Source organism: Balaenoptera acutorostrata, chromosome 10 (genome assembly GCF_949987535.1).
Source record: "Balaenoptera acutorostrata chromosome 10, mBalAcu1.1, whole genome shotgun sequence".
NCBI lineage: Eukaryota > Metazoa > Chordata > Mammalia > Artiodactyla > Balaenopteridae > Balaenoptera > Balaenoptera acutorostrata.
In genome coordinates this window covers 40,534,979-40,554,197 of record NC_080073.1, presented here as the reverse complement: position 1 = coordinate 40,554,197, position 19,219 = coordinate 40,534,979, and the positions used below count along the sequence as shown (strand labels likewise).

General features: G+C 46.0%; 1 protein-coding gene across 1 annotated transcript in view; it reads right to left on the bottom strand.

The window, feature by feature from the left end:
* Positions 1 to 19,219, bottom strand: part of MAP4 (microtubule associated protein 4) — a 109,781-nt gene that overhangs the window by 6,540 nt on the left and 84,022 nt on the right. Inside the window, 7 exon segments of the mRNA XM_007168824.2 lie at positions 3,860 to 3,952; positions 5,756 to 5,869; positions 7,325 to 7,617; positions 7,738 to 7,797; positions 8,371 to 8,572; positions 11,965 to 12,180; positions 12,980 to 13,086. Of these exon segments, the coding sequence (XP_007168886.2) occupies positions 3,860 to 3,952; positions 5,756 to 5,869; positions 7,325 to 7,617; positions 7,738 to 7,797; positions 8,371 to 8,572; positions 11,965 to 12,180; positions 12,980 to 13,086 (1,085 nt within the window).

Here is a 19,219-nt window from a genome sequence, read left to right as displayed (position 1 = left end):
GATCTGGCAGCTGCTAAAGCCACCACGTGGCCTCGGCAAAGGTGACAGGCTCATCTTGCGCCATGCCTGAGATGACCTGTGAGGAGTCAACAGAGGTCACTCGCCACGGCTGGGCTCTTGCCAGGCTGTGGAGCCCACACATCTGTTGACAGTGTGCCACAGCTGAACCTAGTCCCCAAAAAAAGAATAGTTGATGAGGGGAAGTTTCGCTGTATAGGTGTATTCCAGCCAATAAATGAAGAAGGGACAGGAGAATTAGAGTCTCACCACAGTGCACCTTCACTGAACTCATGGTTTTGGGCATCAACAGCCGCCAGCATCACGAGGAGCGAGACGACGAGAAGGGTGAGACATTACGTTTCCTGACAGAAACACCACCACTGCCTATGAACATCTTGCAAAAATGTGGGGAAAAAAATCGAGTCTGAATCAATCTAAAGAAAACTGTGGAACTAATGAATATGTTAAGTGAAACCATGGGGACATCCTCAGCAGAATCCAAATTCTAGGACAAACCACTCAGTTTACTCTTGAAAAATATTACCGTGAAAAAAGAAAAAATGAACAGGGAACTTGTAGAGTAAGAGAAACCTAAGATTATAAGATGCAAATCAACCAATCACAACTTACGGACCTTACTTGTTTCCTGATTAAGCAAACCTGTTTAACATGCTATGGGATTTTATATTATATACATATGTATATTAGAGTTCTTATCTTTTAAAGTTACATACTTGAATATTTGCAGATAAAAGATATAACTAGAACTGGCTTCAAAATAACTGGGGTGGGCATTTATAGATAAGACTGGCCACTAAGATAATAAATGAAGCTGGGTAAAAAAGTACAATCCAGGGGGCTTCCCCAGTGGTGCAGTGGTTAAGAATCTGCCTGCCAAAGCAGGGGACACGGGTTCGAGCCCTGGTCCGGGAATATCCCACATGCCGCGGAGCAACTAAGCCCATGCGCCACAAGTACTGAGCCTGCGCTCTAGAGCCTACAAGCCACAACTACTGAGCCCGCGTGCCTAGAGCCCGTGCTCCGCAACAAGGGAAGCCACTGCAATGAGAAGCCCGCGCACCACAACGGACAGTAGCCCCCGCTTGCCACAACTAGAGAAAGACTGCACGCAGCAACGAAGACCCAATGCAGACAAAAATAAATAAATAAATAACTTTATAAAAAAAAAAAAAAAAGTACAATCCAGTTAACGTTACCATTTCTTCTACTTTTCTATATGTTTGAAAATTTCTATAATTAAAAGTTTTAGGGACTTCCCTGGTGGCGCAGTGGTTAAGAATCCGCCTGTCAATGCAGGGGACACGGGTTCAAGCCCTGGGCCGGAAGATCCCACATGCCACGGAGCAAGTAAGCCCGTGCACCACAACTACTGAGCCTGTGCTCTAGAGCCCGCGAGCCACAACTACTGAAGCCCACGTGCCACAACTACTGAAGCCTGCGTGGCCTAGAGCCCACGCACCACAACGAAGAGTAGCCCCCGCTCGCCGCAACTAGAGAAAGCCCGCACACAGCAACGAAGACCCAACGCAGCCAAAAATAAATAAATAAATAAATAAATTTATATATCTATAAAAAAGTTTTAAAAAGCTTAATTGCATCTCACTGAGTTAACAAAGCCTCTGAGACAAGGCTCTGCCTTCCCAGGCTGGTACATAGAGGAGCCACAATCTGCTTCCAAAAGATCCCCCCACCCGCTCCCCTAGCCACTGGCCTCCACTGATGGCTTCGGCTTCAGGGAGCCACGTGCTGCTGCTCTGGCCTAGGAAGTGTGTTTCTCGTGCTGGGCCCAAAGTCACCCGCAGTGACGCCCGGCAGCCAGCACCAGCCTGTTCACCACCAACCCGGCATTCCCGCACCTCGCTCCAGCCGTGTGCTCACGTGATCTGCCCCTGGCCTGCAGGCCACTGCAGGTGTCAATACTGCTACTGAAGTGACAATGCGAACAGGTCTCAGAACCCATTAGCATGCACACCCCTCCTTGCAAGGGGGAAATGGAACTATAACTGCTGCAACATTTAAACTGGGATCAGCCACAGAAGTAGCTGCTATGTTCTCCCCCGACGGCCTCTCAGTTCTCAACAAGAGGCACGTTTATGTGTACGTGGGGACATGTGGGGAGTACTGACCAGGATCCTGTTCCAAGCCACTAATCCCTATGGTAACCCCAGAGTTTCTCTCTGGGGGGAAGGCGGGCCCTGTGGGGGAATGGGGTTAGACGCGTACAGCTGGCAGCCACCCTTCTTACATGCAGGTATATTTATGGTGGCTTTATGGAGGGGCTGATGGAAGGCACGACAGCGCCTTAGTCCAGGCTGTTTACCCTCATCTTCCCACCTGGAAACACTGTCACAGGCATTTTCCTAATGCTCTGCTGTTTAAGGAAACCTCCTAAAATGAAAACTCTTTTAAAAAGTACATTCCCTCGCCAAAAAAATCTTGTTTGAAGTCATGTGTAGGCAGTGTGGGAAGACCATACTAGGTGACAGATAAACGAGGACTTATTTTCAGAGCTCTGACATACACCACACAACATATATAAATGCATTTCTGTGTCACACACACACACACACACACACGCAACCCAATTCCCTCAGAATCCCTGTTCACCTTCTGTTTGCATCTAGGCCAAAGCCTGAGAGGAAAAGCTAGGGCCGGTGCCTACCTGCACCCTTCACGGGTTGGATCTTTCTCACCTTAACCAGACACTGCCTTTAAAAGCTTCACCCACCTCTGCCTTCCCACACTGGGATGGCTGATCTCTGGCCAACTTCCAAGATGGCCAAGAACCGGCCACCCAAGTGCCAAGGATGCAGTTTCTGCCCACGCCAGGAAGAGCCAGTGGTGGGGAGATGACCAGGAAGGACGTGCAGTAGGGGAGTTGTGCGGGGGGAAGAAAGAGGTGTTCTATGTTTGCACCCTCACAGCAGAACTGCAGGGTCGAGCCCTCTGTAAGCCATGGGCAGGATGACATGACCACCGAGGGGGCAGGGGGACAGAGCCTAAAAATGAAGAAGGTAAGCAGAGCGGGACTTAATCCAGGTCAGGAAAGAGAGGAGAAGGAACTGAATGAACCCAAGGGAGACCAGGACAGGGCAGCTCTCTCCCTCTTGGGGTGGGAGAGAAGCGAGGGGAGAGGCGGTGAGGGCAAGGCTCTGTCACAGGGACGTGGAAAATGCAAGTGTGTTCTCCACATGCCAGATGACAATGGTGATCTACCCGGTCTCTCCCTAGACCAGGACCTCCCTATGAGCTCCAGTCACCTGTGTCCCCAACACAGATCTAAAGGGTGGCACAGAGTAGCAGCATGATAAACAGGATGTCTGGATGGGAGAAGGAAAGAGCCAAAAAGAAAAGGAAATAGGAGGAGGAAGGGGTTGGAAAAGGGAAACAGTGGGGGAAGGAGAGCAGAAGGAAAAGCGGGGGAAGGAAGCAGGGAGAGCAGAGGAGAAAGAGCAGAGTCACAGAGATGAAGTGAGGGCACAGGAGACGGGGGCGCATGTGGAACACAAACGCCCTGCTCTACAACAGCAAGGGCTCGAGGATGGGCTCTGGAGAAGTCCGGACATCTGTCTCCAGGTCAGGACCACTGCATCCCCAAGAGCGGACTCGAGACAGACTACGTCCCTCAGACCAGGTCTCTGAACCCCTAAGGCCTCCCACCCACAGGGGCAAAAGATGCTAAGTGGGTGTCACCCAGCTGTCGTTTAGGGCTCACCAGAAACACTCAGTCTGAACACATTTGAGCAACGGGGTCCCCCCGACTCCGCTCGCCCACCAGCGCGGGGCGGCCCTCTCTCCAGGGTGCCTCAGACGCCAGCGGCCCCGAGCGCATACTTACATTACCACCTCCAGGGACATGCTTAATATTGTCCTTGGAACCACACTTGGACTGAATATGGCTGTAGCTCACTTTTTTGGAGACTATCTGGACCTGGAGTGTTAGAGAACAGAAAAAACAACACAAAGGGAGAGGGCTGGTTAGAACCGACACGGGGCAGGCAGTGAGTCCACACGTGACCACGATGAGCGGCAGGGAGTGCTGTTAAAACCCCACCTTCAGCAGAACGGCTGTGGAAAAGCACAGGCCAAGGAACTGGAAGGAGCAGGAAAGGGAGGGAAAACACGAACAAACAGCACAAGGACAGAAGATGTCGCCAGAGCGCTACATGGTCATCCTCACTGCTCCTGGGGGCCAGCTGCAGTTCACAGGGTGCAGACAGCAGTGGCCCCAATGCCCACTCGGCCACGGCCCACCCCCGCCTGCTCTCTCCCCGACGCTCCTCTCTGCAAGGGTCCTGCTCATCCGGACACATCCTCACCCAAGGATGGCACTTCCCTTAAATCTGGGGCCTGGAATCGCTGCAGCCAGACCTGCTCTAGGAAGCAAAGGCTGCGTGGAGAAGCCCGGGGCCGCTGGCTCACGGCCCAGATCTGACGCTGATGGGAAGGAAGGGACCAGAGGCCGCTGGACCTGCTATGCAGAACCCTGGGCACCAGGGGGCACAGGCCGAAGCCACACTTCCACACAGAGCCCACTTGTCTCAGGACTCAAGAAAGCACAGTGCAATTGAGGTTTAAGTCTAGTCTTCTTTTTGATTCCAGGGTAAAACCCCTTCCACAATCCTCCAGATGTCCAATCCTGTGCCCTGTTTCATGTGTAAAGAGACTAGGCTCTGGGCAGGGCTGCAGTGAGGCACAATCTTGGGGGGGCACCTGCACAGTGTGTTGTATATAAACGGCTCCCCCTGGAACGGAGCAACACAAAGGCTCAGGATCCAAGATCTGGGACAAAGAATTCTTTTTGAGCCTTCTCAAGAAGGAATAGTTGCCAGCGTCCTTCCTTCCTTTTCTTAGAGCACCTCACAAATGATGTAGCCCCCAAACTGAAGAGTTCTCCCCAGAGTAGAGAAATCTACCCTGAGAAACTCCAACTGTTTCTTGCCTTCTTTACAACATCAGTGATGAGTAAGTGGTGAGCAAACCACTTTGCTAATGAACCAGAGACCTACAGGACCTCTAGAAGCTCCCAGGAACCATGGCGCAGCCTTCCCCACCTGCCAACCATACAAAGTCCTTGCCCTGGCCACCTACCTGCCACAGATAAGGACAGAAGGTTCCCAGGGCAAGAGGAGGGCCCTGGCTCCAGGGTGTGGAGACAAGGGGAAAGAACCTAGCATTTCCCCGCTGCATCCAGGTGACAGTGCAATCCCTATGCTGAGTGGGTTTTCGCTGGGAATCAGCATCCTAACTTTCAGTACAGAGGTCCTTGGAGAACCAGGACAAATGAAGCTATCTCCACACCCAGAGGTGTTGAGAGGGGCCTTCAGCTGAACTTGAAGCACAGGGGCTCCAGGGTTCCTATTGCTGGAAGGTTACCAGTGCCATGTCTTACTGAGGAAGAAGCTGGGTACTCTGTGTGTGTTTGTGTACATAATGGGTGTGTTTCAGATCAAGGTCAGAGTGAAGGAAGTGACTGAAAGTGTTTGGATCCATTTTATCCAGCTAAATAAATATTCCCTAAAGGGCTAGTGGGCTCCTACCTCTGTTAACTTTCAGGTTAATAGAGAATATTTTCTGATGCCTGAGTCATCAAACACAGAGGCAGGAACACGGGGAGAAGTAGAAACTAGTTAAGGACAGGAAAAAAGTGCAATAGAAGGGAAAGTGACTGAGGCTGGAAGAAACAGTTGACCATCTTTTACCTTCAAGAGGTAAAAGTCTAAATAAAACTCACTTTCCCAGCAGGCGGTTTCTGTGCACTGCCAATTGGGCCGGCTGCTTTAGTGACTGCGTTAGGTTCAGGCTTTCGAGCTGGAGCAGCTGCCTCTGTTTTTTTCTCTACTTTGGCCTGGATGGAGATAAAGGGAGGGCAAATTTCAAACCAAGAGGACAAGAGCCCAGATACTAAGAAGGGAAGAAGGCTGAAGGGGACTCGCATCCAGGCCAGGCCACCATGCAGAAGCAGGTCACCCTTGCTCCTAGAAAAAAACCACCGATTTGCCAGGGCAGACCAAGCTGGAGGGAGAGGGGCTACAGACCAGACTTGAGACACGAGGAAGAGATCAAGACACCATTCGTGAAGAAGAGGCAAGAAGGAGGCTAAATGAGCGATTCTCTTCTGAGTGTGTACTGGGGTTTTCAAATCACAATGTCCCACCCCCATGCCCCATGTTCTGATATGCCCCAAGCAAGCTGCCATGGTCACAGGGAGCCACTACTGATGATGGGAAGTGTCACACCCTCGGGTACGTTGGAACAGAAAATACTTTCATCACCAGACTGAGTTACTCAACTCTCCACCAAGACCTCCTGCCACTTTTGCACCATGAAAACATAAGAAGAGCATGGGCGGGGGTGGGGAACGGGCAGGCCATCAGCACCACAGCCCCAGATGCCTGGCTGGGTATGTTAGAGCCATAATCTCTTGTCAAAAGCAACTCTTGGGCCCTTATCCCAGTTTTCCATCAGCACCAGGATTCTGCTTCATTTTGGACCCTCTTCAATTTTTTAGCAGCTCTGGATTGAAGCAACTTAAGTATCCTATCCTGAGTGGCGGGTGGGTGGGGGGGAGGCGCACGCCGGTGGTGGTGGTTTAAGTGCTAGAGAATGAGGCAGGAGGTGAGAAGGTTGCTGCTCCTGGGACTTTGAACTTGGACTTTTGCCACCACCTTTTCACACATAAAATCCCCGTGGTTGCTAATAGTTAACAAATAATTCTGGGGTGGATGCACCCAGAAAGTCCTTAAAGTGAAGCGCTGTGGCCAGCCATGCTTCTCCATCTCAACACTCTATCATGGTCCTTTGTTTAGGAAAGCCAGGGGCTCGCAGCAAGTCACCCTGGCCACAAGAGGACACTAGTCCTCGTTCAGACAGACTCTCCACCCAAGACACAGCTTCGGGAACAAAGAGGCGGTCCATCTTCTGCCTATCCTGCTGTTCACAGTGCAGGGGTAAGAAACAGAACCAACCAGGTTCCCGCCCAGTGTCTCTCACCTGTTCAAGGCTCAGAGTCCTCCTCTGTTTGATTTGTAAAGCAGAACCCTTTTGCCTCCAAAAATGTAAGCCTACACCCCAAAATGCAGAACAGGTGAGGAAAAGAGAAAGCTCAGAGCCACCTGCTTGCTGCTGCTGGGAGGCGGAGCCCAGGATGAAATTCCCTGACACTGAATCCAACGTCCTGACTGCTCCCTGCATGGTGGGCCCCTTGGGCCGACGCAAGGACATGCCTGGGAACGGTGCTTAGATGTGGCGGGGGAAGAAGCAGGGGCCAGCATGCCGAGGACCCCAAGCTCCCTGGACTCACCCGGCCTCCTCCAGGCTGATGCTTGATGTTTTCCGTGGAGCCAACCTTGGAACGGACATTCTTCAGATCAGGGGCAGAAGCATTGGTAGCCACGCGGCCCAGCCTTGGGGCAGAGGAGCTGGGCTTGGCTGACGTGGGCTTCTTGTCCACGGAAGGAGTCCCAGAGGGCCGGGGAGGCGTGGCTGTGGGCTTCACACGGCTGGGAGTCACCCCTGCTGGGGGTGCCGCCCCAGGGACGGCGGCGCTTTTCTTCACGGAACTGGTGGAGGTGCTCTTTGGGCGACTCACGTCAGCTGCAAAGGTGGGAGTGAGAGATAACAGGTGTGCAGGGGAGAAAGCAAAGGGAGCCTTAAAGCCATGGAAGAGGTGGGGGTTTAAATCTGGGATCCATGAAGTGGGGGATGGGGTCTTACCTGGTGCAGACTTCGTAGCCATCTTCTTGATGTCTGCAGGTTTCCCCTCAGTCTTGACTGCTGCACAAACGTATACTTTTTAACATCACGTTTAACAAAATAACCTACTGAATGGCTCATCCAAAACTGAGATTCATGCATTCATTCAACAATTACTAACCTGTTTGAGCCAGGGGCTGTGCTAGTATCTGAGAACAAACTAGTAAATCAGACAGCCAAGTAAAGACCACGCCCTGATGGAGCGTCCAAGGCCAAGCACTGTGTCTTACTCTTTTCTACAGTCTTGACAATGCCTTCCTTCTACGTGGCCTTTCTTTGAATGGCCTATTTCTTATCATCAAAGTCCATGAACACAACGTGCTGGGTGCTGTGGAGTTACTAAGAAAGGAATAGTAAATTCTACCTTGGAATTCATGAGAATCCCCTTCACTCAGGATTTTTCTGGATGCACATATCTACTAACCTCACATGGGGATCGAGGCTACCACTTTTCAATGGACCTCATTAAGGGCTGGTGCACAAGCAGGTCTGCACAGCTGTCTGTGATGCCGGCTGGCGCTATGGCTGGGGCAAAAAGCCAAGGCCCCACCCTCCTCCCCACTGGTTCCCATGGGAGGGAAGTGCAGTACTCACCAGTGGGCCTCTTGGGCAGGGGTGTAGAGGGGCTCCTGCTGCTTGGCCCAGCTGAGGCAAGAGTGGCAGCTGCTGTGGCTTTTGGAACAGTCTGGGTGCTCTTGGAGCCAGGCCTACCGGCCAGGGCAGAAGCCAGCTTGGATGGCGAGACTGGCTTGGATGTTGAGGCCCGCTTCTCAGGAATCTTTGCCTCTGCAACAGGCTGCTAATAAGAAAGTGGGAATAAGAGCTGCAGGTCAGCAATAGGCCGAGGAATTCATGCCAAAGGATGGTTCCATATACGCTTATGCCAGAAAGCAGGGGTACTGTGGGTTTGGCACCCACTGATAGGAAATACATGTGGCTATACGATCAAAGTCCACACAACATGGGAAATGGCCATGTAGGGTGCCATGTGATCGGGGATCAGGAAACAGGGAGTCAAACCACCTCAATCCAACCTGAACCAGTGAGAATGAACAGCCCTGAAAATATACCACACCACAAACTACGTCTGCCTCAGGATCCACTGCATTAAATACTTATGTATTTAAGGTATTAATATTTGACCAGAGATCAGACAAATACATAAACAAAACAAAAAATTTAAAATGTTCAGTCAAATTCAGCCATTCTTTTTTTTTTTTTGAGGAGAGAGTTTAATTATTATTATTATTATTTTTTTTTATTTATGGCTGTGTTGGGTCTTCGTTTCTGTGCGAGGGCTTTCTCCAGTTGCAGAGAGCGGGGGCCACTCTTCATCGCGGTGCGCAGGCCTCTCACTGCCGCGGCCTCTCTTGTTGCAGAGCACAGGCTCCAGACGCGCAGGCTCAGTGGTTGTGGCTCACGGGCCCAGTCGCTCCACGACATGTGGGATCCTCCCAGACCAGGGTTCGAACCCGTGTCCCCTGCATTGGCAGGCGGATTCTCAACCACTGCGCCACCAGGGAAGCCCAAATTCAGCCATTCTTTTGGCTAAGATGCACCCAGTGAATTCTGAACAGGATGGAGCTGCAGCTGGAAACTGCATTGGCCAAATCAGTCAGGTCTAAGCTCCAGCCCCAGGCAGGCCCCCAACTCACAGTGTGATCTTGGGCAAATCACTGAGCCTCTCTGGGCTTTATTTCCTCATCTGGACAAAGGAGGCTGGAACAAAGGATCGCTACGGACCAGCTTTGATAATAAGTGACGTTAGGGACGGGAGGATGAGGATTCTGTAAGAGCACAGGGACAATGAGAAGGGGCAGTGGAGGGTGCAGGCCTGACCAACAGAGGGAATGAGCAGGCCGATGCCACAGCTCTGACTGAAAGCAAAAAGGAAAAGCCTCTCAAGTGTAGACACAGGCCATCTGGGTCACTCTAGCTCCTCTTCCATGGAGGCTGGGCATGCAGTCACTATCAAGGAAGGGAAGGAATCAATACAGCCTGGTTTCTACAGGAATAGGCAATGAACAGACTGTTTTGATAAGCAAATATACCATGTTACTCAAGAGAGTAAGCCAAACCACAGACAAAGGGGATCCAGCTCTTGTACTCCAAGAGAAATGGCCACACAGAGGGTAATATGTTGGTGGAGACAAGCAGGATATTGCTTAAATGGAAAATCAGCTAAGGAGGATCTCAGAAATTAAGGGCTGGCAGCCATTTAAATAAAATCTAACCCTGCAAATGCAGGGTAATGACCATTCCTACAAATGAAGGGCCCAAGCATGGTGTAAAGAACCCTAAGGTTGGAACCAGGGGAAGGTCCAGCTACCAGCTCTGTCTCGAGCATGACATGGGAGTCTGTGCAGAGGGACTCCTGCTCTGTCTGCTCTAAAATGTAAAGATTAAACCAGATGCTCTCTGGGGTCTCCTTCAAATTTTCAATACTGTGAGTCAGAATAATCGGGTGGGGTCTTATATTTTGCTAGTAAGAGTAATAATAATAAAATAAGTTAGAAAAAAGTTGCTTGAGATAGAAATCTCTAAAGGACGTGATGTTCTTTAGACGTCAGGCTTTTGGCCTCAGCAGGCTGCAGAACCAGCCTGCTCTCAGAGTTGGAGTCACTCTCCTGTTTTCTCAATTATATTTTCTCCTCTGCCAGAATCACAGATCTTGTTTTTTCTGAATAGTTTTTTCCCCTTTGTTTGCTCCTATAAATCTTTCTACCAAATAAGGAAAAAAACAAATTTCATTAGGCTTTAGTTTTTATCCATCTCTCAAAATGTTTCCATCTGTTTCTTATCTAAAAGATAAACAACGGTAATCATTATGAGGCACATCACCTCTTCAGGTCAGCAGTATCTCAAAATGCTGCCTAAAAGCTGCATGGCAAAAAGACAGGAAACAAGAGTGTTGACAGAGGCCCTGCGCACCAGCGTTGGAGTTAGACCCAAGTTCAAATACGGGCTCTGCCGCTTATTAGCACTGGACTACAGAAAGGTTATTTAACTGAGCTCTGAAATGAGGATACTAAGATCCACACTATGGGTTGTTGAGAGAGAGAATTAAAAGAGTTAATGTCTATAAAGAAACCACTACAGTATGCTTCATTTTTGTTATTATTACAGAGTGAACTTCACTAGACAGCACCCCCTCCTTCCCATGGCCTCCTCTGTCTCCCCCAGGATTTGCTGCTAAGAAAGTGTCAGGGAGGAGCTGCTGTCACAGCTCCAGCCACCTTCCCTCCGCCCTCTTATTCAAATAAATTGTTTTCTAAACATCAAGAAAAGCAGGGTCAACTGGGTAAATGAGGATCAGAAAGCTTCATGAGATTTTATAATTCCTAGTCTATATTAGGATTTCTCAGTTTCTTGGCCAGGGTTTCAACCTAGCCTACAATTCCTAGGTTCCACCAGTTTTCTTTACAAGATTAAATGAAAACACTGACATTTTAACATGGTAAACTATTCCTCATCATGATTTTAAAGAGTAATATCAGGCTGACCTAAAGACCCTCCTCAAAGAAAACAAGATGTTAGAAAAGGCAGTCACAGATTCTACCCACCCTGTCCTCCAAGAACAATCCTGTGAAGCTACTGCTGTTCCAATCTGACCAGTTTCTAAGCAATAATGTGTGGGTGACCCGGAAAACTGAAAAACTGCAGAAGGAGCCCGGTGAGAGGTAGCCTAATGCCAAAAGCAAAGTAAGTTACCACCTCATGCTGGAATCTGCTGGAAGATAAGCTGGAAGAGCTAATCACTAATCAACTAATGGAGGAAATTCACTTCTGCAGGATGATTAAGAAGAAAGACAAAGAATTGAATTTGACTGGGAATTTGATGGCGGAATTACACCAAAAATGAGTATATGATTGGCATGTGGAGTGGGGAAAGTGGTTAACCAGTATGTAAATAGACGAAGAGTGAGGAGGAGCTGGGAGAAAGGAGGAGCCAGAGCAGAGGCAAGAGTGCCTCCAGCCAGGGCAGAAAAGGCACAAAGGAAAACAGGCCATCGAATTTCATGGCTGCATCAAGAGCTCCCAAAATGACCTGAGTTACCCTTCCCCCTTTGCCCTTTCCTTTCCCCTAGTCCACCAGCCTGCTTTCATATCTGGAAGCAACAGAGCCTGACTACCTGACGCTCGGAGGGGAAAACTTTTCCCTGGCACGGTGCTCAGGTGACTACTTACCTTGGGCTTCCAGTCTTTTGAAGGTAAGGTGGAAGGCCTGGAAGTGGCAGCAGCTGGGCGTTTGGGTGGGGCAGCCGGTGCTGAGCCTGAAGCAAGGCTCATGGATTTTTTATTCAACCCACCAAAGGTGGTGGGAGCTGGCTGCTTAGGGAGAGAAGTGGGCTGTGTTTTGGCTTTCGATGTTGAAGTCTTTGCAGGTTGAGTGGTGGCCAAAGGCTTTAAGTTGATTTGTTGTTTTTTTTTAAAGGCCAACATCAAACACACAGACAGAATAAAAACAAATTAAAAAAAAAGTATAAATTGCACAATTCAAAGTAAAATTATAAGCAATGAGGATAGATGCAACTGAAAATTTGCACTCCTTTCTTCTGAGCTCAGTAAATAGTGGAAAGACATCAGGATGCAGATAAAGAAAACTGGGAATTGTTTCTTAATGACAGTGTCACAAATTCCAGCAGTTTGGCACCTGAAGATTTAAATTCAGTAATAACTTGAAACAATTAACTAACTTTTGAAGCCTGCAATAATTCTGTGAAGAAAGTCACCAGCAGGTGATTAGGCTATTTATTATCTGCACCTCTATGAGGCAATATCAACGTCCTGTTTTAAGCCCACACTAAAATGTGGCATTTGTACTTTGCAATAAGTACCAATAAATGTCTGGAGCTATGATCCACCTTAAAAGTCTGTGCTCCTTTTTCATTAGCAGAGACTTCAGAATGGATTTCTGAATAATTCTGTAATTCCCTTTATTATTGTTGTTAAGGGAAGCAGAAACAACATCTACAGAACAGATATTCAAGATAATACAGTCAAAAGCAAAGATTTAAAGGATTGAGTTAGGCCACCATGGTAAAATGGGAATATAAAATATTTTCTAAGCATGTCCAAACTTGAGGAAGGACTCATAATAGCTCAGAAAAAAGAAATTTCATTTGCATGATTCAAGCAATAATAAGCAGAAGATAGTTTTAAAAAAGTACAGCAGAAGACAACCCACCATTCTGGCACCTACCTTTGTTTTCTTCTCTGGGCTTGGTGGGAGCTCCTTGTTTGGAGGGGCGGTGATGTCATTTCCGGTCACACTCCCAGTAAGCCGTCCTTCTTCTAGTTTGGCTATTCCTAAAGGGGGAAAAGTTATGCTAAGCAAATGTTTTTCACACCCATTGAGAAAATGCAAGTCTTTGCAGAGACACACCACTAACTAGCACTCCATTCTGAGAAAATCCAGAGCTATGCTGCTGAAAGTAGACAAGACTCCCAAGTCCCCCTCACTATGACAAAGGACAGTTTTAGAGTCCAGAGATTCAAGCAGCCTGTCCCTGTGGAGAAGCAACTTAACTAGGATTTCCACGAATGATCAGTGGAAGGAAATGGCCCTTGAAGTTTGGTTTCCCTTCCCTGGAGACCGGCAAAGGGGTTCTGTCACCCAACCACTAACTCCCAGAGCACATAGGGGACAAAAACCACTTCTACTAGAGTTTATCTCTTGGAATAAAGGTTGCTGAGAGATGGGATAAGAGCCAGAAGATCATCCAATGTCCTCCCCTTCCTTCCTTTCCCTGTAAAGCACCACTTTATGGAGGATGTGAGATGAACTTGATCTGGTTCTAGCAGTGACCCAGATTTCCAACAAGGCCGAGGAGACCCATGAAATCAGATCCAGGGCCAGAAATAAAGTCTACAGCCTAAGGCTACGCCCAGCAGCACCACTGGGAGGTGACTCCAGATTTCAGTAGGGCTGTACCAGAAAGCACTAAAATACCATGAAATTTATAACCTGGGTGTGGGGAACAACTTTCTAACTGGCACAAAATCTAGAAGTCACAAAAGATAAGTTGGACTACAGAAAAATAAAAAGTTTCCACGTGCCCCAAAAAACAATATGAAAAGTCAAAAGGCAAATGATAAACAGGAAAAAAGTACTGAACCTCACATCAAAGACACAGAGCTTATTACATAAACTACTCCTACAAATCAACCAACTCCTATAAAGGCCAAAAAGAAAATGAACAGGAAAAATGGCCAAAAGAATATGAACACAGTTTACAGAAAAAGAAATACAAATCACTTTTGAAAATATGAAAAGATACTATTACTAACCTAACATATTGTCAAAAAGTCCTAAAATCTCAAAGTAGCTGCTGGGGATAATGTGAGGACATACACTGCTGGGAAGTGTGTGAAATGGTACAAATCAGATGCAGGGCAGTCTAGCAGTATCTCCGAAAATTACAAGTGCAGATAAATTCTAATCCAGAATTACAATTTCTGGAAATTTATCTTAGAGATATATTCATATACCTGCAAAATAGCAAATGTGTATGGTCTTTTACCAGAGCATTGTTTCTAAAAGCAAAGGACTGAACCCGGAAGTCTGTTAACTGAAAACTGGTTAAAGCATATGGCAGAAGTATCAATATTATCTCTGAATTTGAAAAAATAAACCATGACTGATAGGGAACGATCTCTACTCTGTGAAAAGAAAAGCAAGGCACAGAACAGTAGGTATAACATGAAACCATTGTCTAGAAAAGACAATACACTTGTACATGCATTTTTTTAAAGTCTTTGGAAGAACGATGATGAAACAAAACAATGGTGACTTAATTTTGGGATGGGGTGGAGGACCAGGCACAAAACTAGGGAGAGTTAGGAGGCTTTATTTTTATTTTTATTTTTTTAATTTTATTTATTTATTTATTTTTATTTATTTATGGCTGTGTTGAGTCTTCGTTTCTGTGCGAGGGCTTTCTCTAATTGCGGCAAGTGGGGGCCGCTCCTCATCGCGGTGCGTGGGCCTCTCACTATCGCGGCCTCTCTTGTTGCGGAGCACAGGCTCCAGACGCGCAGGCTCAGTAATTGTGGCTCACGGGCCCAGCCGCTCCGCGGCATGTGGGATCCTCCCAGACCAGGGCTCGAACCCGTGTCCCCTGCATTGGCAGGCAGACTCCCAACCACTGCACCACTAGGGAAGCCCAGGAGGCTTTATTTTAAAACTGCTTGTTTTGAAGTAAAGATTCAGAGGAAGTTACAAAGAAATGTACAGGGAGGTTCTGTGTACCTTTTACCCAGTCTCCCCCAATGACACCCTGCATAACTAAAGTACACCGGGAAACTGATATTGGTACAATCCAGAGAGCTTATCAGACTTTTCCAGTTTTACATGCATTCATTTGTGTGTGTGTGTGTGTGTGTGTGTGTGTGCGCACGCACATGCAGGTGTGCAGGTATGTAAGCAGTTCTATGACATTTTATCACATGTGTAGCTTTATGTAACCACTACTAAGAATCAAAACACATTAATTGTTCCATCACCACAGAGCTCCCTCATGTTACCCTTTTTTCTTTTATAGCCACCCCACTCCCTCTGCCTTTCCAATCCCTTAATCTCTGGCAGCTATTAATCTGCTTGCCATCTCTAAAATATTATTTCAAGAATATTATATAAGTGGAATCACACAGTGTCCTACTTTTTGTAGCTGGCCTCTTTCACCGAGCAACACGCTTCTGAGGTGCATCCATGTTGTACATGAGAAGTCCATGGTGTGGCTGTACCACAGGTCAACCGTTCACCTACTGTAGGACATTTTGGTTGTTTCTGGCTGTTTGCCATTATAAGTAAAGCTGCTACGAATATTTATTACAGGATTTTGAATAAAATAGTTTCATTGTTACTAAATGGAAATGCAATTAATTGTTTCTTACATGTTGATAGTGTATCCTGTGACACTGATAAACTCACTAATTAGTTCTAGGGGTTGTGAGGGTAGATTCCTTGGAATTTTCTACATAAACAATCATGTCATCTACAAATACAGCCAGATTTTTTTCTTCCTTTCCAATCTATATGCCTTTTATTTCCTTCTCTTGCTTTACTGTGCTAACCAGAACCTCTAGTACTATGTTAAATAAGAGTGATGACAGCAAGTATCCTTGCCTTGTTCCCAACTTTAGGGTGAAAACATGTAGTCTTTCACTATTAACTATGATGTCAGCTGTAGGTTTTTTGTAGATGTTCTTCATCAAGTTGAGGAAGTTCTCCCTCTATTCTTTGATGAGAGTTTATCATAAACGGGTGTTGGATTTTGTTGAATGAATTTTACGTGTTTATGATTTTTCTTCTTTAGACTTTTGATATGGATTACAGTGATTGGTTTTTGATTATTGAACCAGCCTTGCATACCTGGAATAAATTCCACTTGGCTGTTGTGTATAATCATCTTAATATACTGCTGGGTGTGATTTGTTAGTACTTTGTTAAAAATTTTTGCATCTACGTTCATGGGAGATATCAGTCTGTAGTTTGTTTGGTACTGTCTTTGTCTGATTTTGGTTATCAGGATAATACAGACATCATATAATGAGTTAGGAAGTGTTCCTTCCTCTTACATTTTCTGGCAAAGAATGTGTAAAACTCGTGTTAATTATTCTTTAAATGTATGGTAAAATTCTCCACTGAAACCATCAGAAGCTTTTTAATTAAAAATTCAATTTCCTGGGCATATACCCAGACAAAACTATAATTTGAAAAGATATATGCACCCCTATGTTCATAGCAGCACTATTTACAATAGCCAAGACATGGAAACAACCTATATGTCCATCAACAGATGAATGGATAAAGAAGATGTGGTGTGTATATATACAACAGAATATTACTCAGCCATAAAAAAGAATGAAATAATGCCATTTGCAGCAACATGGATGGACCTAGAGATGATCATACTAAGTGAAGTCAGTCAGAAAGAGAACGACAAATATCATGATATCACTTATATGTGAAATCTAAAATATGACCCAAATGAACATATCTACAAAATATAAACAGACTCACAAACACAGAGAACAGACCTGTGATGGCCAAAGGGGAGGGAAGGATTGGGAATTTGGGATTAGCAGATGCAAACTCATATATTTGGGATGAATAAACAAGGCCCTACTGTATAGCACAGGGAACTACATTCAATATCCTATGATAAACCATAATGGAAAAGAATATTAAAAAAAGAATATATGTATATATGTATAATGGAATCACTTTGCTGTACAGCAGAAATTAAAACAACATTGTAAGTCAACTATACTTCAATAAAATAAAAAATTTCAGTTTCATTAATGGCTCTTCAGGTTACCTATTTCATCGTGGTTGAGTTATGGTAATTTGTGGGGTTTAAGGAATTGGTACATTTCTTCGACGTTATTGAATTTATGAGGGTAAAGGTGCTCCTAGTATTCCCCTATTATACTTTTAATGTCTGTAGTGATATCCCGTGTTCCTGTTATTGGTTGGCTGTGTCTCTTTTTCACCTTTGTCAGTTTTGCTAAAAGTTTATCAGCTGTGTTGGTTTTAAGAACCAGCTTTTGGTTTAATAAATTTTCTTTTCTGTTTTATTGTTTATAATTTCACTGATCTCTGCCTGTTTTGGATTTATTTCATTCTTTTTTTAGTTTCAGAGTATTGATTTGAGACCTTTTCTCTTTTCTAATGTAAGCACTTAGTGCCACAAATTCCCCTCTCAGTACTGCTATAGCTGCATTCGACAAATTTTGACATGTTCCTTTTTCTTTTTCTTTTTGTCTGTGCCACAAGGCTTGTGGGATCATCCCCCAACCAGGGATGGAACCCCGGCCCTGGCAGTGAAATCGCCGAGTCCTAACCACTGTACCGCCAGGGAACTCCTGATATGTTCATTTTCATTCAGTTCATTGTATTTTTAAAATGTCCTCTGAAAACTTCCTCTCTGACCCATGGATTATTTAGAAGTATACTGTTTAATTTCCAAGTGATTGAAGATTTTCCTGTGGTCTTTCTATTATTGGTTTCTCATTTGTTCCATTATGGTCAGACAATATATTCTGCATGATTTCAATCGTTTAAATGTATTGAAGTTTGTTTTATGACCCAAGATCCATCTTGATGCATGTTCCACGGGCACTTGAAAAGAATCTACAAACAATAAATGCTGGAGAGGGTGTGGAGAAGAGGGAACCCTCTTGCACTGTTGGTAGGAATGTAAATTGATACAGCCACTATGGAGAACAGTATGGACATTCATTAAAAACTAAAAATAGAATTACCATATGACCCAGCAAGCCCACTACGGGGCATATACCCTGAAAAAACCATAATTCAAAAAGACACATGGGGCTTCCCTGGTGGCGCAGTGGTTAAGAATCCGCCTGCCAATGCAGGGGACATGGGTTCGAGCCCTGGTCCGGGAAGATCCCACATGTCACGGAGCAACTAAGCCCGTGCGCCACAACTGCTGAGCCTGTGCTCTAGAGCCCGCGAGCCACAACTACTGAGCCTGCATGCAACAACTACTGAAGCCCACGCACCTAGAGCCGGTGCTCTGCAACAAGAGAAGCCACCTCAGTGAGAAGCCCGCACACCGCAACGAAGAGTAGCCCCCGCTCCCCACAACTAGAGAAAAGCCTGCGCACAGCAACGAAGATCCAACGCAGCCAAAAAAAAAAAAAAAAAAAAAAAAGACACATGTACCCAAATGTTCACTGCAGCTCTATTCATAACAGCCAGGACATGGAAGCATCCTAAATGTCCACTGACAGATGAATGGATAAAGATGATGTGGTACATACATCACACACTGTGGTACATATATACCACATCCATATATGGCTGGAATATTACTCAGCCATAAAAAGGAATGAAATTCGGTCATTTGTAGAGATGTGGATGGACCTAGAGTCGGTCATACAGAGTGAAGTAAGTCAGAAAGAGAAAAACAAATATTGTATATTACCGCATATATGTGGTATCTAGAAAAATGGTACAGATGAACGTATTTGCCGGGCAGGAATAGAGAACAGGAGGGTGGGATGAACTGGGAGATTAGGATGGACATATATACACTACCATGTGTAAAATAAATAGCTAGTGGGAACCTGCTGTATAGCACAGGGAGCTCAGCTCGGTGCTCTATGATGACCTGGATGAGTAGGAAGGGTGGGGCGGGGGGGGGGGGTGGTTGGGAGAGAGGTCCAAAAGGGAGGGGATATATGTATACATATAGCTGATTCACTTTGTTGTACAGCAGAAACTAACACAACATTGTAAAGCAATTATACTCCAATAAAAAAAAAAAGAATATTCTGCTGTTGTTAGGTGGAATTTCTATAAATGTCAATTGGATGCTGTTGTTTGATATTACTGTTAAATTCTTCTTTACCTTTACTAATATTCTGTCCAGTAGTTCTATCAATTGCTTAGAGTGGGATGTAGAAGTCCCCA